Below are 23,363 nucleotides of genomic sequence, written 5' to 3' on the forward strand. Positions count from 1 at the left end.
AAGACAAATCTTGGATTAAAAGCAGCTATCCGAAGGTACAAGTGGTTTGGGGGGGGGGGGGGTCAGATTGTGGGTACAGAGTTGCTTTAATCTGTACATGTACCCTAGAACAGTGTAGGAAGCCATTTTGGCCATTTTACAAAGATTCAATTAATCAGATCACTAGAGCTAACTATCTTTTAAAATTATGAATACAACTATATTGAGTTATAAATAAGGATTAGCACACTGCTTTTATTGGCTCCTAATAAAGTAACACAAAGTGGGAGGGGTGGATTTACCAAGACTGTAATTTTATGCGCTTTACAGATCAATCTCCCATGCCAGCTCTGCTAGGCCTCCCAGGCTGCCGGATTTTGGCAATTGCTATTGCCTGTAGCAATAATGATGGCCGTTGTTTTAAAATAATGGCAGTTATTTGCAGGGGTGTAGCTAGGATTCAGAGGGCCCCATAGCAAGAAAAGCTGTAAGGCCCCCCCCTCCCCTATGCACAACACGAAGCACAGCATATAAGAGGCTCTTATCAACCGCCTACCCTGCCTCTATCGCAGGTCTTCCCAGCAGGTTAGGCTAAGTTCACACTGCGTTTTCAGCATCCGTTTAACGGATCCGGTTTTTTTAACGTCCAGAAAAATAGGGTCAGCAACGTTTTTTTGGTCCGTTTTGGTCCGCCAAAAAAAACGGATCCGTTTTTTTTATAATGGAAGTCAATGGAAAAACGGATGCACACAAATGAATCCGTTTTTTGCAATCCGTTTTTCATGCGTTTTTTGCAAAAAACGGATGCGTTAAACGGATGCTGAAAACGCAGTGTGAACCTAGCCTTATCTAAGCACAACAGGCAGCAGGTCATAGATGGAGGATGCAAGCTGCAGGGTGGGGTAGGGAGAGAAAAAGATTATATTGTAGTTATTGTAGTTAGTCCCCCAATAGTGCCCTATATACTATAGTTTTTAATTCTCTCATTAGTGCCCAATATGGTAGCTAACTCCTTCCTGTACTGCCCCATATAGTAGTTACTCCCCCAATAGTGCCCCATATAGTTGTAAGGCCCCCCATAGTGCCTCATATGGTAGCCAATCCCCGCCATAGCACTCCATACGGTAGCCAATCTTCCCAATAGGGTCCCATATAGTGCCCATATAGTATCCAATCCCCCCCCCCCCAATACCTCTGCCTGAAGTGTCCTGCAGCCTCTATCATGAATTATAGAGGCTGCAGGGACACCCAGCACAGTCAGTGTCTCTGTCCCCAGCTGCCCGCACCGGATGACAAGAGGATGACAAGAGTGCGCGCTCTGCCGGGAGAGGAGCTGCTGGGACCGGGGACAGGTTACAGTTACAGTTTTTTATTTTCTCCCAGGCTGGGAGAGAATAGGAGAGTTATTAGCAGTCACAGCGCTGCCAGGCAAAGTTGTCGGCGGATCGTCCTGTCACAGTCCGGGGGGGGGAGGGGAATTTGCCGGCAGATCGCACTGTGACAGTTCGGGGGTGTTAGCACATCGCACTGTTGCACTCAGCACTCACCATTAGGACACTTGTTTTCCCTGCCCCCTCGAGCCCCATAGCGACTGCATACCCTGCCCCCATGGTAGCTATGCCAGTGGTTATTTGCCATTAAATGGCTGCCGTCCACTCAGTTTTAACAGTGCGTGAACATAGCCTTTCTGTGTTTTCAATCCACTTCTGGTTTTGGTTGCAAAATACTGTGTGGGAACATAGCCTAAGGGTGTGTGTCATACCAGCAAAGGGAATGCCCATTCCATTTTTGAGAACTGCCAGGGAAAGGAGGCTATTACTGGGCCAGGAGGGGCAGAATTTGAAAATAAGCCACCAGCATCGATGCAGGTAGTAAGCACTACAAGCCTGCACATTTCTTTTTCTTTTTTTTTTTCTTTCATTATTGCGAATTGAGAAGCAGTAACCTAAGCTGTTATAGGAAATTTGACCTAAAAGGCACTAAAAATGTAAACATAATAAGTAATGGTAAAGCTGAACTGCCAAACTAGATGCAGCCCCTGGACAAAAGTAGCCCTGTAAAGAAAAAAACTGATGGGACCATCATGTCAATGCTACCTCACAGATTATGAATTCACTGCTCACAAGCTCCAGTCCTATCTCATGTTGCCATGCAGCATTTCCACAGTTTACCCAGGTCTCTAACTGAAATCTACATTTTCACCGATGTTCTCCTGTTTATAATTGAAGTTGATGATGCTCTATGTATTTCTTCTTACCTTTAGTGTTAATAACTTGGCCAGTGAGCAGAAAGATGAAATCATGAATCAGCTACAGTCTATCAGACAGTTAATGAAGAAAAGCGGAATGGATAAAACCACTTTTAATAACTCAGGTAAAGGTCTATAAATGTCCACAACTTAACAGTCTGGATTCTACAGATAAATGTATTGTTGAAAAGAGCATTTGTGAGGTCAGACACTGATGTCAGGTGAGTGGGCCTGGCTCATCAGCATTCCATACTCATCAAACCATGTATCTATGGGCTTCCCTTTGCGCATAGGGACACATGCTAAAACAGGAATGACCCCAAAAAGTTTAAGGCATGCAACTGTCTGAAATATCTTTGTATGCCGAGGCAATAAATTACCCAGAACCCTGAAGAACAGTCCAATAATATCTGTACTTCACCACACTATTCATTTCTGTAGATGGTATCCTCTAGGGGATGATTCGATCTGTCATTATCAGAATCATCCATCAGACTGCAAAGCTTGATTTATCCCTCCGGAGAACACTTTTCTGCTGCTCTCTAGTCCGGTAGCAGCATGTCTTACACCACTTGAGCTTAGACTTCACATTACATGTGGTGATCCTAAAGGAAAACTAACAACACATTCAAATACTCTCATTCTCAGCACCACCAATCATCTGGGGATGGCACATGTGCCCCTCAAGCCTGCCCATCCCTCCTCATGAATATTAAGGTAGTACTCTGCAGTGACCTCTCTCTGAATATTTATGAGGGGGGATCGGCACACGGGGCAGATTTGTTAAGAGGGCTGTAGTCTTGCCCCTAGTGTGCAAACCCCCTCATTTATATATGAATTAAGCTGAAGATTTTATAACTGCATTTAGAATGAATGTTCTCATCCCTGGCCCTATAGGAAAAGAACAACAGTTAGATATCTAAGATAGATAGATATGCAGTGCCTGGTGCCGTGGAGCAACTTGTGAGCCGGGAGAAGCACAAGCTGCGAAATGGTCATTGCTTAGTGGAATGCACCCACATGTTGTCTGCTTTAAACCTTGAAATAAAACATCTTCATTACTTAAGGGTGAGTGCCGCTACCTTCTTCATTGTGATTGCATACTTCCTGAGCAGTCACTATACCCTAAAAGACAGGAGACACTGCTTGACTAGAGTGGATTTTGTGACTTTTATAATGCCTACCTATGAGCCATATGCACAGTAGTAGCCGCTAACCTAATCTGTCATTTTGACAGGAAATGAGTCCAGGGAAGATACACTTGAAGATCTCATACATGCATTTACGATTCAGAATCCTGAAATTCCCGAAAAAGATGAAGAAAATGAAATGGACATTTCAATGCTTGATAGGGAGGATGTTGATTTGCCTGCACACAACCTAGTTTCAGGAGAGACAGCTGCTCAGCCAGGATTGTCTAATTGTGAAGAAGACAGTTTCCAGCTTGATGAGCAGCACATCCCACCAAGTCATACATCTGACGGGTTGAGAAAACGCAATGTAAAAGACTGAGATAAAGACTGAACTATAACACAATGCCTTACTCCTATGTACTGTTTATGTATTCAGATTTCACGTCTTAGATTATGATTATCCAGAACTCTGAAATACGTATTCTATGAAATGGTAGAATCAAGAAAATATGCAACAAGATGAATTTATATATTATGTAATCACCAAAGTGTTAGCTCTTCTTTTAATTCATGTTAATGCATAGTGACCAGGCACTTATGGCATATCCTTTTAACAGTAATACATCAGCCCTAAAACCAACATACCAAAGAGAATGCACTCAGCATTATTCAGAAAATAATTCCATCTGATCTAGCTGGCCCTGACCCTGTCCCCTGGTCAGTAGTGACTAGAGATGAGCGAATTTAGAGTAATAATGAAGCAAATCGCTTATCAGCCTGCTGCCATTTAACTGACTGCCACTCCTCCCTGGGTGCTGGGAAAAGCTGGATCCAGTCTTAGGAAACTTCTCCCATTTTTCCAGGACTGGATCCAGCTTTTTCCAGGCACCCAGGGGGGAGCAGCAGTCAGTTTAATGGCAGCAGGGCTGATGAGAGGATTGCAGAAATAAAGCGATTTGCTTCATTATCACTCTAAATTCGCTCATGTCTAGTAGTGACTGTAAACTCTCTAGGTTTTGCACAGACTTTTTTTTTTTTTTCTCTCTTACTGTAAAAGTGTAAAAGTAAAAGGCATAAATACACTGCAGCATAGCAACATCGTGGCAGAAAAAAAAATCCTCTGGCTCCAGAAGTAGTACAAACGTCAAAAATTTATTTCCAACATGTTAGGACAGAAAAAAAGATGTGTTTTGGAGTCAAGCTCCTTAATCATGGCTTGAGTACAATGGAGTGAGTAATGCTGCGTTTACACGGAGCAATAATTGCCCAAACAATTACCGATTTGTTTTTTAATAACTATCAGTGTTTAGACGGAACGATATATCGTTATGAAAATTCGTTATTGCGATTGTTTTAAGATCGCTTAAGCCTATCTCACACATAGGGTAAATCGGTGAAAGACTGTTTACAAGTAGTGATCTGCAAATTTTTAGCCAACAATTTGAGAACATGTTGAAAGATCAAAATGAACGATTTCTCGCTTGTCGCTTGATTGTTCATTGCGTTTACACGAGCCGATTATCACTCAAATGCAATCGTTATCATGAAAATTAGAACGATAATTGTTCCGTGTAAACACAGCATTACATGTTTAAATAGGTTGTACACAGCTGCAACAATCAGTTAAGTAGACAAACATGGGAGGGGACATAGAACAAGTAAACCCTCCTCCACTTTAGTGTTATAAATATGATTGCAAAACATAATCCTACTGTAAACAAGGATAAATATATGCAAGATCAGTTTTTGGTTAAGCCCCCCGAGGGGAACTCATATCTGAGAGGAGTATCCAGTCCCTGCCTCTCCTAGGTCTCTCCACTTGTTCAATGGCACATACTTTGAGTGAAGATAAATTTCCTTGATGGCGTTCCACCAAAGTGAGTCCTATGAAAGACGAATGTGGAGGTAGCAGACACATCTGAAATATCCCCTACAAGCTGTGCACTGCTCCCTACAGTATGTGGGTTGTACTTCTCACAAATTGAAAAACAGGATAGCAGAGCATATTTCAGATGTGTCTGCTGCCTCCAGATTCATCCTTCAGAGGACTCTCTTCGGCTTTGTTGAAAGCCATCAATGAAATTTATCTTCACTCAAAGTCTGTGCCATAAACAAGTGGAGAGACCAGGAGAGGCAGGGACTAGACTGGACTCACCAGCCACATTGAAGGGAGACTCGCTGGATACCCCTCTTAGATACAAGATCCCCAAGGGGACGAAACCTAAAAAAAACGATCAAGCATATATATTTATCAGTGTTTTCAGTAAGATTATGTTTTATTATCATATTTATTACTGTTCATGTGTGGGGGGGGGGGATGTTACTTGTTCGCTGTCCCCTCCAAGGTTTGTCTACTTAGTAATTGATTGTTGCACCTGTGTATTCCCTATATACACATTACACCATTCTACTTGATTGACTCTGAAACACATTGTTTTTTTTCTGTCCTAACCAATGCTTTTTTTTTTGTTGTTTTTTTAACATGTTGTAAATAAATTTGACGTTTTTACTACTTCTGGGGCCCTAGGATTCTTTTCCCCATATTTGCTAATCTGAAAATGGTCCGTTCATCATTCCGGACTGTGTTTACTGGTGAGCTTTTTTTCCTTGTATAGAGTTATTGTGGTATATTTTAACAGTGATCAAGGGATGTATTGAGGTTCCACTGTACTAATAGTTCAAGATGCTTGACAAATGCAGCACATTGCCTCAGAGTCATTCTAGGAAAAAAAACCATGCTACATAAGCCAAATGCCTCTTGCTCAAATGGTTGTATATGTACATATTTTGGGGTGCTTTTGTTGTTCTTTTAGCTGCAGTGCTACAACTACTGTGTCCAGGAATGGTGTTTTGTAAATCCTATAGACCCCTAGAAGAGGTGGTCCCCAACATTTTACATAGAAGATTGACGGCAGAAAAAGACCACTTAATCCATCTAGTCTGTACTTTTAGTATTTTCCTTCTTATCATCTTAGGATATATATATTTTTTTTTTATTCCATCCCATCCAACTTTGAATGATTGTCAGGAGTCGCACACAGACGTTTTGTCAATATTTTATTTGGTCATTTTTTTTTTTTTGACTATTTTGTGACTATTTTTAAAGGTTGTAGTACCCCAAGTAGTTTTTTTTTTTTTTTTTTTTAAAGTTCAGTTAGACTATGTACACAGCTTTTTTTTTGTTCCAATTTTAGCCCCCCCCCCCCCCCCCCCCCCCCCATTAAAAAAAAAAATTTGCAGCACTGCAACTTTTATGCATTTGGACAGATTAGGGTACATTCTCTTTCAATGGAAGCACTGAATGGACCTGGTGGAAGCACCATAGGCTGCATTGTAAGTGTTTTTTAATGCAGTTTATTAAGCTTCTGGCAGGTTTGTACCACAGCTTGTTTTATAAGAGGACCGCCCACCTGCAGGATTTTTTTTCGGAGGATCCTGCTGCATTGCTGAAATGAGAGGGATCCTTTAACACAGTGATTTTAAACCAGTGTGCCGTGGCACAAGGTCAGGTGTACCGCGGGGAAAGTTCCCCAAACTATGGTACCCCTGCAGATCGCCCCGCTGCTACTGTCCGCCTCACCTACTGGCCGCCTGTAGAGCCCGGACATGCTCCTCCTATCCAATCAGCGGAGACCGGGAGCGTGGTGCGCTGTGGCACCACGCTCCCGGTCTCTGCTGATTGGAGCAGCACGTCTGGGCCCTACGGGCGGCCAGTAGGTGAAGCGGACAGCAGAGGCGACCATCTCGGAGGAAGGGGGGAGAGAAACCTGGGGATGGGGGAGAGAAGCATGGAGGACAAACGGGGGGGGGGGGGGGGGGGAGAGACAGGGAGAGAAGCATGGGGGAGAGAACCCTGGGGATGGGGGAGAAACGGGGGAGAGAAGCATGGGGATGGGGGAGAGAAAGAGCGGAGAGGAGCAGGGGGGAGAGAAGTTTGGTGGAGAGAAGCAGGGGGGAGAGAAGTTTGGTGGAGAGAAGCAGGGGGGAGAGAAGCATAGGGAAGAGCACAGGAGAGAAGTATGGTGGAGAGAAGCACAGGAGAGAAGTAGGGGGGAGAAGTATGGTGGAGGGAAGCACAGGGGGGAGAAGAAAACAGGCCCAGGTTTCACACTGAGTGAAATACATTTAGAATCTATATTATTAACTATATAACTATAATAACTATAACTATAATATATATAACTATATATATTTTTTAAGTATTAAAAGTGCGCCGTGGCTCAAAAAAGGTTGAAAATCACTGCTTTAACAAGCCCTGGTAAAATCGCTGGGGAATCGATATACTTGTATATGAGAAGCAGGACTATATCTGGTCATTTTTTCACATCTACAGCACAGTGCATCCTGAAAAGTAACCTAAAATGACAGCTACATTTCAATACATCTGGAAACCGCAGCTCAAGTCTGCATAGTGTCACTGACTTTTGCACAACCCAGCATGTGCAACTTTTTAAATGCCAGAAAACAGTGACCCTTCCCCAGAAAAGGTTATAAACATTGTTCTACCTAACTGATCCTTTGTTACATCATTTCACTGTACTTCAGGGCTGCATTTACTATTACGTAGGCTTCAGAGCCAAAATCCTAGTGCTTAGTGACTTTACCTTTTCCAATGACTAGCAGTAGAATTGTGAATGCTGCACTGGACTATTTAGCCTGTATATCAGGGTCAGTACAGGTTATGTAAAGAAATACATTTACAAAGTTACTGCACTTTGGTATATACTATATATAAACGGTACAATTGTGAACATACCCTTTAATTACATATCTGGTAAAAAAAAAAATTACATTTTTAAAATTAATATTTATCCTGCTAAATGCTTTATAAATATGGTTTTAGGTTTTGTTCACATTTGTGTGAGTGACAGAACCTGACAGATGCCATCTTTAATCAATGGGATGTGCAGTCATGTCCTACTGGATCCAATAGGTCACGTGGAACACAAAACTAGAAATGACAATATAGATGTGAACAAAGACTAAAGGGAAGAAGGAGGATATTTGGTTCAACAGTATTACCAATTACTGTACAAATATAACACATGTGCAACACAATGTTTACGCACAGCACAGGCCTTCAAGTCTCCCATCGTCTTTGAAGAAATTGATTTGATACAAAAATAAATCTTCTATGAAGACAAAAAGAATCAGTATACAGGATATCAGTTCAGAGATCTAAGATAATAATCTTATTTCTTCTTTTTCTTCATCTTCTTGTCTGAGTCTAGCAGCTTCTGTTTAACTTCCTCTGGTAAAGCACCAAGCTTCTTACTTTTAGCTTTCTTCACCTTTTCTTTAATAAGATTCACATCAATCTTGGTGGAAGCGGCAACTAAAATATAACATATTTAATGTGTTATTATTTTCAAATTCGAGTGCAGCACAAGTTGATTCGAGTTCCAGGCACCATGTTGAATTCTCACATAATCTTTGGAATCATTGAAGAGATTTAGCCATTTTGATCATGTTAGCACTAAATTTGCTTTGGAAACTATTGGGAATTACCATATCAGCAAACTGTAAGACTGAACAGTTACATAAGGATGCCCAGATGTTGTTAAAGCAGTACCAAGGATACTCTGCTATTAAATACCAACTTTCTACTGTGTCTGGCCAAGTGAAACATGCACGTAAATTAAGTAGTAGGAGTTAAGGCCCTATTACACGGAGCAATTATCAGCCGCCACGGTCCAATAATTGTCCCGAGTAATAGAAGGCAACGATCAGCAGTCATGAACGATGTTGGTTGATCGTTGCTGTAGTTTGCCTTTCAACATGTTAAAAGACAAATGACAATGATAGCAGCAATCTGCTAACATTGCCCTTGTTTGCTCCTCACAGTCGCCCTGTGTAATAGGGGCTTTAAAGCTGATAATTTGGCAGCCAGCGACCACAGGTGTTACAACAGTTTACAGAAAACAAATGGACAGCTAAGATCTCATTGGAAAATTAAGGCTAGGTTCACACTGTTGCACTGTTGGGGGAAGAAAACGGACCATAAAAACAAAATGCTGTTGTATGCGATATTGCAGAATCTGTTTTCTACTGATATTATTTAAATAAATAAAAAATTATGCTTTTCTTAAAGTGCACAAAACATGTAGTTGACCACATTTATCTGTATGTTAAAATTAAAAATACTGAAATAGAAACAGTAAAACAGATGGAAAACGCAGTGTGAACTAACTAGCCTAACTAGCTTGGCAGCTGATGTTCTAAAACGTTCACTGTTATCAGTGTCAAAGCATCTTTTGCTAAAAATAAGGAAACTATGAATTTCTATGACCGATTTCTGTCTGAGATCATGGCAATGTAGTTATCAAATTCCACTATGTGATGTTGTAGAGATAACATTATTCAACATCTGGGGGATAAATAGATGAAAGGACAACTGCAACTGCCCCTTCTGACTGCTTGGTTTGGAACAGACAAGATCCTTCTTAGTGCTGGCCTCCCCATGTCAGTTCTGTTTTTTGTGGTTGTACTCCCTGGTTGACCAGTTGCAAGTCACAAGTCCCAGAATGCATTGCTTTCCTCAGCTTTATGTCACAATCCTTCCACCGTGTATATTCCCCTCCCCAGCACTCTTGCCAGTCCCCTGGCCAAAGGTGTTGCAGAACATCTAATTTCACGGCAGACTATTGCACATTTATCAGTGACATTGCAGAACCTGCTTCACTCTGTCTGCTTAGGGAGATGGTGATGTAGGCTAAAGTTTAGAGACAAGATTCAGCCAAGCCTCCTGTGACATCACAGGATGATGCATTATCACAGGAAAGAGGAAGGAGCTAGACAATGCAAATTTTGTAGTCCTCCTATTTTCTGTCAGTGGTGACGCACGGGAAAGCACACTGAAGCGAGTGCTATTAGTGATAATACCATATTAGTTTTATAGTTTGGGGTAATAGTTTTATTTGAATACAAATTTTCTTATACTGGAGTACTCTTAATGAAAACTTGATCCCGAGTGCTCTGGACCGTAGACTGGGCAAAAGGTTCACCTTCCAACAAGATAATGACCCTAAGCACACTTCCAAAAAACACAGGAGTAGCTCAGAGACAACTCTGACAATGTCCTCGAGCGGCCCAGCCACAGCCCTGACTTAAACAAACAACTGTGAAGGGACCTACAAATTGCCGTTCACTTATCCAACCTGACAGAGCTGAGAGTCTGCAAAGAAGAATGGCAGAAAATCCCCAAATCCAGGTGTGTAAACCTTGGGCCATGATACCCATAAAGACTGGAGGCTGTTAAAGGTGCTTCAACTACATACTGGGTAAAGGGTAAATGCAATCTTTTAGTTTTTCCTAGATAACAAAGATTTGTAACATTCTGTTTTAACCTTTGTCATTATAGGGTCCTGAGTGCAGAATGATGAGGAAAACTTGAAAAAGGCTGCAACATAATATGTGAACAAAATCAGAGGCTCTGAAGACTGCATAGTCAAATGCATAGTAAATCTCCTACGTGGCCCCCATCATGTGAAAAGTATTTTATTGGCAAGATTATTGCTGTCTTTCATAAATTGTGACTAGTTTCTGCCTTTGCAGTCTGAGACAGCACATTTCATGCAGTGCTAACAGCATAATAAATAGAAACCACATAACATCTATTACCTTCTTTCGGTTCCACAGGTTTCTCCTCGGGAGGGATAAACGCTTTGTTTCTCTCTTCTTGCCTTTTTGAAACAGCTTCAGCTTGTTTTGTCTGGAGAGGAAATAGAACAAAATGAAAAGCATGAGCAAAATAACTATGGCTTGGAGGCACTGAATCAAAGATTGTCAGTGACAAATACCTTTATATCTTCTAGTTTCTTCTTCCTCTTCTGGCTCTTTTTCAAAAAGTATTCACCACTTTCAATTTCCTTGTCAATCTGTAAACAAATAAATATATTTATGAATTCTCATGTATGCTGTGGTGCAGCACCTAGCCAGTTTTCCTTTATTTAACCCTTTAAGGACCGAGCCAATTTTCACTTTTTCCTCCTTATGTTACAAGGCCATAGTGCTTGCATTTTTTCACAAACAGGCCCACATGAACCCTTATTTTTTTGCAACACTAATTGTACTGTGTAACAACTTAATTTTTTCATAAAATATGCTAAGAAACTGAAAAGAAAATTTGCGCTGTGAAATTGAAAAAAAAAAATTCTTCATTTCAGGGGGTTCTGTGTTTACTAGAAGACTATGCAAGAAAGGGTTCCTTGGAGCCGTGGTTGTGAGTCTCAAAACATTGGAATAGCCAAATATGCCTCCAGGGAAGGAAACCTGTTGACAATGGGTGTCTTCCAGTGGGGAGATCATCAAACCACCCTGTTAAGTAGATTGTCAGCAGAAAAAGACCTCCTGGTCCATCTACTTTAGTTCTGAGTTGTTCAGGACATGGTGGTTGGTGACTAGCTGCATCCAATGCACACACAGGAGAATCTGCTTTATAGCTTTGCCTTATTCACTCACAAGTCGCCCCAGGATCATGTAGGGCATTACACCAATGCTGCTGAGCCAGTTCTACACCAGTTTGATAAATAACTCCCCTGGCTGGTCATTTATAAAGGAGTCTGTTCATTTAAATGCAGCTGTCAGTTTTGACAGCTGCATTTAAGGGTCCATTTACACAGAAAGATTATCTGCCAAAGATTTGAAGCCAAAAACAGCAATGGATTTGAAAAGAGGAAAAATCTCAGGCTTTCCTTTATGACCTGATCTCTGTTTGTAGTCTGTTTCTGGCTTTGGCTTCAAATCTTTGGCAGATAATCTGTCAGATAATCTTTCTGTGTAAATGGACCCTAAGTGTGTAATTAGCGGGAGTGGTGATTGCCCCCCGCCCACTAATATCCTTGGTGCCCAGCTGCTGACAGCAACCGGGAATGTGGCAGCTCAGAGCGGGGTCTCGGCATGACCCCTCTTCTGAACCCCCCTAAGGGCGCGATGAAGGTTTGACTCCTTAAGGACAGAGCAAATTTTCATTTTCAGACCATAGACCATAGATGCAACTAGTTGGATCCATTTTTTTTAATTTACACAAAAATGTACTTGACCTCATTTTTGTGTACTTTAAAAACAAACACAAAAAAAAAAACAGATGCGTTTTGATCCTAACTTTATAATGGAAGTTGGATCAAAAACGGATGCACATAAATGCATCCGTTTTTCCATTCTTTTATTGCAAAAACGTAGTGTGAACCCAACCTTACACTTTAGAGCGGTATTGCCATCAGCACATGTTAACCAATATTCACTGGGATATCAGCAATTCAATTCATTTTTTAAGGGTCTTCCAAATATTGATAAGCACTGTACCTCACATTGTTCAATTGTCCTATAAAAGAATGGACAGAGTACTGGCCGCACCAACACTCTGTGCATTTAGGGAACAATTTTGTTGTTCTCTGCATAAGAGGGGGTCTCTGTGGTTATACCCCTACCAACCTCCAGGTGGGAATACCCCGTTAATGACATACTATATAATGAACAATGACTATGCCATCATTGTCTATAGTGGGAAAACCCATTTACGTCTCATACATAAATTGGTGCTGTGGTACTGTTTTGCAAACCAAAACCTCTTATTCATAAGTAAGGTTCTGTGTCACAGATTGAGTTTTCATGCTATACAGATCCAAAATGAGGCCTTAGGGGTCTTTTTTTATTATTGAAATATCTACCAGCTACTTGATGATGTTCATGGTGCAGTACCTTGCTATCTGGCTGTGGAGGTGGGAATGGTGTATATTCCTTCTTTATTCTTTTTTTCTTAGGTTCTTTCCTCTTGCTCACATTCTTGTGCTTGAACTTTGGCAGAAATCGATCCCAGCTTTTTGTCCTCAATTCTGGGTCTTTAGACAACTCTCGTTTGATCATTAAAGCCTAAAGACAAAATGATGTTCCTTACTAAGCAAGAACCAATGCAGTACTGTTACTTTACCTACATTTATTGATACCTAATGCATATGTATCATATGTTTGTACAGCACACAAGTGCAAGAAACCAGGGAAGCTAATACAAACCCAGTATTTTTTACTCTCTCACAAACATACAGTTAAACCCATTAAATATGACACTAAACTTAAAATCTTATTTTTATTAGCAGTACAATGACAAACAATTAACAACTCCCAGTTATCAGCCAGCAGGATGGGTAGCCTTGTCCTTTCAAGTGGTGGAACAGAGCACCTATCTATAGATGGCTTCCTAGCATGCCGCACACAAGGACAGGGGAGCAGTGGGGAGCTGCATAACACAGGGTTCCGATGCACTGTAGAATAGCATGTAGCTGATAAAGTGTTTTTCTAAGATCCCCTGAAAGGATTGCAGGATGACCAAAATGCTAAGTATGTACTACTTCTATTTCATGTATCTCCATTTGCAAATACCTCCAAAAACATTTTCATAGTCCAATAGTATGGATTCTAATTTATACTTATTACTTACAATTAACAGGGGAAAACCCAGGGTAGATTTACCTTTATGTTGTATATGGGATGTATGTTCTTCAGTGTGTCCAGAACAACCTTCCTAACCTGTAATAAGAGTTCATGAAACGTATAAATGAAAATGAATGGGGAAAGCTAAAAACAGAACTGTATTAATATCCTCCAAGCTCTGTAGGTAGATGGGCCTATTCCTATACACTCTAAAGTGTATCACCTCCATGCACAGCAACTTCTACACAATAAGTCATCTCTAGACACCAGTTTCCTATGTCTCTGATGCTTCCATAAAGCATAAGTCTAAAAAATTTTAATAGAGCAACAGCTCAGGAAAGATGAATGCCCTTAATCTTTTACAGTAAAAAGTGAATAAATCTATAATCAATGGGATAAGAAAAAAAAAAATTTACTTTCATGCACAGCAGACATAACACCTTCTGTGACTTTACATATAAACAGAAACAGAAACATAAAAAACAGAAAAGTATATTTTTGAAAATTAAAGTTATATTTTCCCTACCTCCTTAAGGCCATTGAAGGGCCCCAGAGCAGATACGGTATTCCCTTGGACCATGATGTAACAGTTGGTAAGCAATTCCAGAGCCTGAGGGATAACAATGTGGAATAAATAAGCAGCCTCATGACACAACCAGACATATTTCCGTGTTAAACATACCTTCAGAGTTGATCCCTTTGGTCCCAGAAGCCGCTGTCTCCTTTTAATAAATCTCTCCCTGTTCCGAACCATTGTTCCAATCTTAATAATGTCACAGGCCATGTCGTCTTGGAGGATTCTCACAGCCTGGGGAAAAGGCAATGAGTAATGGACACACTTTGTTACTATTCTTGTAATAGCCAAAAAAAATGACAACAGATATTCATCTACTTCAGAGGCACAAGACTGATCACTTCTGCTACAAGGAACAGACTCCATTCATAGCTGGAACAAAAAACACAAGAAAGTTTCGAGTAAAAACATCCTAACTGCTACATAAACTAGATTTCTTTTAATACCACTTACCAACCCATTTATGATCTAGACAAACTGTACTATTAGAGCGAGCAATTCAAATAAAGCTCAAGTCACCTAGAAAACTATATTTAGAGACTGCTTTAGTGCCATTTCCAGAAGTCTAATAAAGAAACTGTCCATTCCATCATGTCTGAAAGGAGATTGCCTTCTGGAACAGTTATGGTATGTCAATTTTGTATGCCATTCTCGTCAGAGAGTCACGGACCTCTTAGAAGTTAGGGCTCTTACACATTAAGAATTTTGAGAAAGATTTGTACCAAGATGTGGCTAAAAAAAATTACCAAAATACTGTGTGTAAAAGAGGCTTTACAGTTAAAAAGGCATTCCAGGTTAAAGTAACACACACACAATAAGTGTAAGTTTGTTGAGATCCGACTGCTAGGACCCCCCATGATCTCCACAATCATTGTTGTAAAGGGAGTGGCAACCTGTTTATGCACTGCTTCATTTATTCTCTATAAAGCAAATGAACAGAGCAGACAACGAATGAAACCATGGAACATATGCGTGGGTCAACACTCCATCCATAACAAAGGAGTCAGTGCCCCCTTCTGTAGACAGCAGAGGTAATGCCCCTATTCCACAGGTCGTTTAGAGGAGCAAACGAGCGCTCTCAGCGCTCGTTTGCTCCTCGTTCCCCGCTCGCTGCCGCCGCTATTCAACGCGGCTGATCGTCCGGGCAGCCCATAGGATATAGCAGCGTCTGCTGCCGATGCTCCCATTCAACGGAGCGACGGCAGCAGATCGCTGCTATATCAGTCGCTTGTTTTTCAACATGTTGAAAAACAAGCGACTGCAACGATCAGCCGACATGAACGATGTCGGCTGATCGTTGCACTCTATTCCACCGGACAATTATCGTCCGTAGCGGCCGATATCGGCCGAATACGAACGATAATCGTTCCGTGGAATAGGGCCTTCAGAATCCCCACCAAGCGATTTGACACTTATCCGCTATTCTGTAAATGGGGAACAAATGAATTAAACTCTAAAGATAAGGCATAATAAGTTGATTGGCGAAGGTCCAACTGATGCCCCTGGAATGAACAGATAGAGTCCTAAGCATGCACGGACAGCACTTTGTTCATTTTTCATGGCGCTGCCAACATTTCCTCAGCAATAATCAGTGGCCCCATAGAGAAAGAATGGAGTGCTGGCTGCACACGTGCAGTGCGTTATATTCATTCTGGGAACAACTTTGTCCCTGTTCCCAGGATGGGGAATAACTTTTTCAGACTGAAATACCCCTTTATCCCTGCATATAGAATATACTTTTCCAAATTATTTACAGATGTAGTAGGGCGTGACACAATAGAAGATGCATCCTTTACATCTTTTAAAAGCATATACAAGTGTTGGAAAGAGGTTCATGTAAAGAAATGTCTCACCTGCTCAAAGGGCACACTTCTGGCTAGTAACTTTATCAAGTCTCTCGCTCGTATGATAACATATGGATCATAGGTCTTTTTCGTAGTGGAGACAGTCATACTCCCTTCAATTAGATCCAATTCTGCTTTAACAAACTGAAAAACAAAGAAAGTTTCCAAATTAAAGTGTATCTCTATAGTTTTTAATAAAAATGAAGCTTGCACAATGCAAATTTTTCTATATCACTTGCATTTTCTATTCAGTGCCCGGGCAGCTTTTAGAAGGGAAAGATTCCTGCTCTGTCTCAAGTACAAGACCCTTAAAGGAAACCAATCACCGGAAAAACGCATATAGAGCTTTTGAAATGTGCTGTTAGAGCACACAGCACACTTGCCACACGTGTTTACATAGCCTCCGTGCCTTCCCCGTGTAAGCCGCAAAGTAACTTTATAAAACTGGTGCCCCGTATGCTAATTACCTAAGGTAGTCATCTGCGCGGTGTGCGGCTAGCAGGTTGTCACGGTCCCCTGGGCGTTCTTCTGCTGTAATCACGCCCCTTTGGGCGTGATTCAAATGGCCGAGTAGCTGTGACATTCTGATGCCGGACGCCGCCGCACATGCGCAGTACAGCCGCTTCCATTCCGGCTGTACTGCGCCTGTGCAGAATAGCCTTGAATAGCCTGTGAGCCGGAGTTCGAGGCTATTCTGCACAGGCGCAGTCCAGCCGGAATGGAAGCGGCTGCACTGCGCATGCGCGGCGGCGGCCGGCATCAGTATGTAAGCACGCTGACCTCAGGCACAGTGCGCTCCCGAGTGACGCCACAGCTACTCTGCCATTTGAATCACGCCCAGAGGGGCGTGATTACAGCGGAAGAACGCCCAGGGGACCGTGACTACCTGCTAGCCGCACACCGCCCAGATGACTAACTCTGGTAATTAGCATACAGGGCGCCAGTTTTATAAAGTTACTTTGCGGCTTACACCGGGAAGGCACGGAGTCTATTAAAACACATGTGGCAAGTGTGCTGTGTGCTCTAACAGCACATTTCAAAAGCTCTATATGCTTTTTTTCGGTGATTGGTTCCCTTTAAAGGGAACCAATCAGTAAAAAAAATAAAAAAAAACTCTAAAGCTAGGGAAATGTGCTGTTGTATCACCCAACACACTTCCCAGACATGCGTCCCTGCCCAGTATAATGCGTAAACGTACTACTGTAAACTCCCGCATTCTAAGTAGATCATCCCCAACTAGTCATCTGGGCAGTGTCTCATTCTTAAGTAGTCACTTTCCCCTGCACGCCCCAGTGCTGTAATCACTCCTATCTAAGTGTCTATCAGATTTAAGAACAATTTTTCAAATCCCTTCACTTGCTGGTAGCTTGAAAAAGTTTCATAGAAATGTATATCCCATTCTGATACACAATATACACAAACCTCATAGGGGAGCGACACAATAATGCAGACTTAAGGTGCCATTCAGTCAAATCTGTTAGCAAGCGTCAATAGAAAAAAAAAACATTGCAGCTTCTGATCCATCTAGCTCTCTCTGCTAACAGCAGTCAGGCCACACACCTATAACAGGAATATGGTCCAGCAGACACTTACATGCTCATTTAGTGCTTTCTGGACTAAGGGCCAACACTCTTTGAGGTAAGCTTCTCTATACTTGGGGAACAAAGTGGCAAAGCTGCTCTCCTCCAGCAGCCCCCTTGGATTGTCTTCTTTAGTAAATGGCTCTTCTTTCCAGCCATCAGGAACTGTGAGTAGTTCAGATTCATCCACAACTGCAGAAAAAAAATAAGATTTGTTGCCTTATACATGGCACAGGGCACACTACTACAATGTTGAGTTTTATGTTCCCTATAAACTGCAGCTAGGAGTAACACAATAAACCTATTACAGGCCTATATGGCGGTGTGAGGTTCAGCACTCTGAAGAGCTCTGGACTGCACACTACATGTAGGGCAAGTACAAAAAATTCTGAATCAAGTGACACCCTCCCAGGATTCTATTGTGTCAGAGCATGAAGGAGAAAATGAGCTGAATAATGTTAGTGCTACACAGCATTGGTTCAATTACTTTACAGGAGGCACAGATTGTGGCTTAACCCTTAGGGGACACAGCCAGTTTTCATTTTTGCGTTTTCGTTTTTCCCTCCTCGTGTATATAAGGCCATAGCGCCTGCATTTTTCCACCTAGAGACCCAAGTGAGCCCTTATTTTTTGCGCAACTAATTGTACTTTGCTATGGCAGATGTAATTTTTGCCTAAAATGTGCCGGGAAACCAGAAAAAAATTCAAAGTGTGGTGAAATTGAAAAAAAAAACGCATTTCTTTTATTTGGGGGAAATGTGTTTTTACGCCATTCACCCTGGGGTAAAACTGACTTGTTATGCATGTTCCTCAAGTTGTTACGATTAAAACGATATGTAACATGTATAACTTATATTGTATCTGATGGCCTGTAAAAAATTCAAACCGTTGTTAACAAATATACGTCACTTAAAATGGCTCCATTCCCAGGCTTATAGCGCTTTTATCCTTTGGTCTATGGGTCTGTGTGAGGTGTCATTTTTTGCGCCATGATGTGATCTTTCTATCGGTACCATGATTGCGCATATATGACTTTTTGATCGCTTTTTATTACAATTATTCTGGATTTGATGCGACAGAAATTGCGCAATTTTGCACTTTGGGATTTTTTTGCGCTGACGCCGTTTACCGTGTGAGATCAGGAATGTGATTAATTAATAGTTTGGGCGATTACGTACGCGGCGATAGCAAACATGTTTGTTTATTAATTAATTAATTTATTTTTATTTATAAAATGGGGAAAGGGGGGTGATTCAGACTTTTATTAGGGGAGGGGGTTTTGTGTTATTAAAAATACATTTGTCTTTTACTTTACACATATACTAGAAGCCCCCCTGGGGTTAGGGTTATTCCCCCCTGGGGTTAGGGTTATTCCCCCTGGGGGACTTCTAGTATATGTACTCTGATCTCTCATAGAGATCCATGCAGTATAGTTATACTGCATGAATCCATGAGATCGGTGTTCTATTACTTTTGGCTGCTGCAGCCAAAAGCAATAGAATGCCGAGCCGGGATCAGCGCCATTACGGAGCAGACCCCGGCCCGGGATGGATGCAGGGATCGCCCCCCCGCAATCGCGATCCCCCCACTAGACCACCAGGTATGAATAAAAGCAAGTATTTAGAAGCAGCTGTCAACTTTGACAGCTGCTTCTAAGTACTTAATTAGCGGGCACGGCGATCGGACCGTGCCCGCTAATAGCCGCGAGCCCGGGCTACACGCGGCACCCGGGATCGCGGCAGTTCAGAGGGTGGTCGCCGCGCGATCCCCCTCTGAACTCCCATAGCGGCACGAGGACGTTCAATAACGTCCTGGTGCAGCTATGGGTTAACTAAGATATGGGGGCACTGAGATGCCTAACTACTATGTGGTGGGTTTATCTACTCCATGAGGACACAGATGGGGACTTTCTACTATGTGAGTGTGTAGAGGTATCCTAAGTACTAAAATAGGGTTCAAAATGGGCCTAAATACTACATAGGGGTACGGTTAGTGTAGAGCAATATAGATAAGGACTTTGTAGAGCAAATTATGGTGCTGAAGGAAAAAGCCTAAAACTTTGGCAGATTCTGCAGAGTTTAAAGGGGTTATCCAGCGCTACAAAAATATGGCCACTTCTCCCCCTACTGTTGTCTCCAGTTTGGGTGGGGTTTTAACTCCTTAACGACCGCGGGCGTATATTTACGCCCTGCGGTCGGTAAGGATGTTCAGAGCGGGGCCGCGCTCTGAACCGCGGCGTTCCCGGGTGCCGCTTCCGATTACCGTTTGCAGCGTCATCCCTGGTGTCTAGTGGGGAGATCGTGTAAAAGTAAAAAAAAGTGTTGTTATTAATAAAAAGCCCCCTCCCCTAATAAAAATCTGAATCACCCCCCTTTTCCCAGGTTATTAATAAAAGTAAAGATACAAGAAAAGTTATACATGTTATATATCGTTTTAATCGTAACGACTTGTGGAACATATATAACAAGTCAGTTTTACCCCAGGGCGAACGGCGTAAAAACACATATCCACTAAAAACACTACTGTACTTTATGCAAAAATTCAGTCTGTCATTGCAAAGTACAATTAGTGGCGCAAAAAATAAGGGCTCATGTGGGTTTCTAGGTGAAAAAATGCAACTGCTATGGCCTTTTATGCACAAGGAGGAAAAAACAAAAACGCAAAAATCAAAATTGCCCCGGTCCTTAAGGGGTTAAAACTCAGTTCCATTGAAGTAAATGGAGCCTAATTGCAAACCGCACCTGAACTGGAGACAACAGTAGGGGGAAAAGTGGCCATATTTTTGTAGCGCTGCATAACCCCTTTAATTGTTGCCAATAGAAGACTACACGATGGCTGGGCAAGATGGAGAGTGACTACAAATCAGAGAAGATGTCACCTGTGATTCACTTTGAGGTCACTTGTGAATTACTGGATATAACTGCACTGTAATCATTAATATGGTGTGCAGCGTGCCATTGAAGTCTACCTCTATACAGGAACTATTTTAATTAAAAATGATATGGGGGTATTAGTCACTACGTTGTGGTAATAGGGGTGGTCAATGAGTGGAAATAATATTTGTTTCTTGTATAGTAGTAATATTGGTCTTGTTTTACGAGGTTTGGTCAGTAAAAGGTTTTTTTTTTGTTATACACCCCTATTAGTGCTACACACACAGTCTCCACGGAACTATGTATTTTGGTTTTATACAAAGCACCCAGTGTATAACACACCTGTCACCCTGCTACAACAGCTGCAGACCTTCAGTGCATGCTTAGAGCTTTAGCTGCAAACACTACAACTCCCAACATTTACTGACACTGTGCAGCCCTGAGGATATGCTGTGAGTTGTAGTACAAATGAACATACAATCTTCTGATACCCACCAGCACTGTAGTGAGATTTACTGATGGACCTTCAGGGCTGATGGCTGTGACCCACAGATTGCAGCAATTAGCTACACAACCATCACATCACTTATTAGGTTGGTATAAGTTTTTTTCTTCTCAAAAACTACAACATCCCAGCATACCTTAAAGAAGAAGTCCGTCAAAATTTTTTATTAAAGTACTGTATTGCCCCCCCCCCCCCCAAAAGTAATACAAATCACACTTATTACACGAAATGCTTATAGAGTGCTTTATTCCCTGCACTTACTACTGCATCAAGGCTTCATTTCCTGAATAAAATGGTGATGTCACGACCGACTCCCAGAGGTGTGCGGGCTGTGGCTACTGGAGAGGATGATGGCAGAGGGATGCTCAGTGTCCCCCCAGTGCCCTGTGTCCCTCAGTGTCCCTCTGCCATCATCCTCTCCAGCAGCCACAGCCCGTACAGCTATGGGAGTCGGGTGGTGACATCACCATTTTATCCAGGAAGTGACATCACCACGTTATCCAGGAAATAAAGCCTTGATACAGTAGTAAGTGCAGGGAAAAAAAAGCACTTTATAAGCATTTCCCGTAATAAGTGTATATTGGGGATTTGTATAACTATTGGGTGGCAATACAATACTTTAATTAAAATTTTTGCCGGACTTCTTTAAAATGAAACTGACAGCACAGATATGTGTATATACGTGCTGCCAGTTTCCCACTGCTCATCAAATAAGCAGTGCATACACACTGTTCATGCTGCTCTGTGATCCGGCCACGACTTAAAAAAAGTGTTTTTTATCCCCAGGCTGACAGTGTCACAGTGGCGTTTCTGTGACACCGTCATTGCCCGCTCGGATCACAGAGCAGCACGGACAGTACGTACGCAATGCTCAAATTATCAGCAAAAGAAAACTGGCAGCACAGATATATACATCTATCCCTGCTGCCAGTTTCCCTTTTAAAAAGGGAACCAATCCCATATTTTTTGCCTCTGGAGCTAAAAATCATTGCTATTAAAGCTCCATCCACACTGTAGTTGTTCCGTTACACTGAGCCAGCTATCAGGTGATAACCTACTTTATTTCCCCAGTGGTATATAAATGTTCTTGTCATCTTCACTCGGCTGGACATGCGCAGTACAGCTGTATCCTATTCCCACTGCCCGTTTCCTGTACTGTGTATGTCCGGCCACGGAGGAAGCTACTGGGATTAGTTCCTAGGAAAGGAAGACCACCTGGAGAACACTGACATACCACACAGGACATAAGAGCATGCCAGAACAACTATGTTAGGACAGGGTGGATGGAGCTCTATCTGCAAGATGTAGCTTGAGAGGCAAAAATATGTTGCTTGGTCCCTTTAAGAGGTTGATAAGTTTGGGGGGGGGGGGGGGCTTACAGCCAAAAGGTAACATGGGGTCTGCTTCTATAGAATGGCCATGGCCCAGTCTAGAGGGATCTGTAGCCAGAGGGCTCTGCTCTCCGCACCATGCAGCCTACAGGACATAGAAGGAGCCGGTACACGCGGGGAAGCCATGCAGTCAGTGGGATAAGGACTGACACCAGGACGCAATGGCAGCACGTTATGAGAAGGTTACACCCGTGTCCCCAGTATGGATCAGCCAGGGCTCCGCAGCGATGCCGCTATCACGGGATGATGCGTCGCCGGGCGCTGCACTTACCAGGATGGGTTTCCCGTGGACGCTTCTTGCCACTACCTGGCCGCGGGTTAGTAGGCTCATCCGCCATGCTGCAGTGCGCCGGCTACAACACGTGACCCAAACACAGCACATGTGCAACGTGCAGTGCCGTCCGTCAGGAAACGGAAGCGAAGAATAGGTTCCGGGTTCCCTTCTGCTTCCTTCGGCAATGGCGGAGTATAATGAAAGCAAGCCTTGTTTTCTGGCTAGCTGTTTATTTTACAAGTGTATTCACTAAATATTCCACTTTCCATAGAACTGCATTGTCTCCTACAGGACCACCACTGCCCCATTTACTCCAACCGACAGGGCTGCAATAATGTGCCTGTACAATAAGCATGTGACGCTGCGGCCAATGCCATTATGTGCATAACAGGCAGAATGGTGGCCAAAAACCTGTAGGCTTGTTTGTTTGATTTACCACAAACCCCTTGAAGGTGATTTCACATGAGTGAGTTATATGTATATATTTGTGTCTGTATTATGGACACAGCTGTCAGTTCATGTCATCAGAATTGT

The 23,363-nt window shown here is 42.3% G+C and overlaps 2 protein-coding genes across 3 annotated transcripts in view; one reads left to right on the forward strand and one right to left on the reverse strand.

Annotated features, from left to right (window-relative positions):
- The window catches only part of CCDC107 (coiled-coil domain containing 107), a 23,291-nt gene extending 12,061 nt beyond the window's left edge, over window positions 1-11,230 (forward strand). Inside the window, exons 5-6 of one of the 2 annotated variants that reach the window (XM_069975338.1) lie at window positions 2,243-2,352; window positions 10,721-11,230. In XM_069975338.1, coding sequence (XP_069831439.1) covers window positions 2,243-2,352; window positions 10,721-10,728 — 118 coding nt within the window. In that variant the 3' untranslated portion in view covers window positions 10,729-11,230. Of the gene's footprint in view, window positions 1-2,242; window positions 2,353-3,464; window positions 3,909-10,720 lie in introns of those variants that run through there. The other variant, XM_069975328.1, reaches the window with a different exon arrangement.
- On the reverse strand, window positions 8,103-22,937 carry KRR1 (KRR1 small subunit processome component homolog). Its single transcript, XM_069975314.1, has 10 exons — window positions 22,827-22,937; window positions 17,800-17,978; window positions 16,216-16,350; window positions 14,471-14,596; window positions 14,315-14,398; window positions 13,828-13,884; window positions 13,060-13,230; window positions 11,160-11,237; window positions 10,981-11,071; window positions 8,103-8,695 (listed from the first exon to the last, which is right to left on the reverse strand). The coding sequence occupies exons 1-10, from the start codon at window positions 22,891-22,893 to the stop codon at window positions 8,553-8,555; spliced, it is 1,131 nt and encodes a 376-aa protein (XP_069831415.1). The 5' UTR covers window positions 22,894-22,937; the 3' UTR covers window positions 8,103-8,552.
- Between the last annotated feature and the right edge of the window lie 426 nt (window positions 22,938-23,363).

Source organism: Dendropsophus ebraccatus, chromosome 1 (genome assembly GCF_027789765.1).
Source record: "Dendropsophus ebraccatus isolate aDenEbr1 chromosome 1, aDenEbr1.pat, whole genome shotgun sequence".
NCBI lineage: Eukaryota > Metazoa > Chordata > Amphibia > Anura > Hylidae > Dendropsophus > Dendropsophus ebraccatus.

Coding starts and splice junctions, on each gene's coding strand:
- KRR1 (XM_069975314.1), bottom strand. CDS start 22,893: ATGGCGGATGAGCCTACTAACCCGCGGCCAGGTAGTGGCAAGAAGCGT. Junction 17,979..22,826: donor TCCACGGGAAACCCATCCTG/GTAAGTGCAGCG, acceptor TTTTTTCTGCAG/TTGTGGATGAATCTGAACTA. Junction 14,399..14,470: donor CAAAGGGATCAACTCTGAAG/GTATGTTTAACA, acceptor GTTATCCCTCAG/GCTCTGGAATTGCTTACCAA.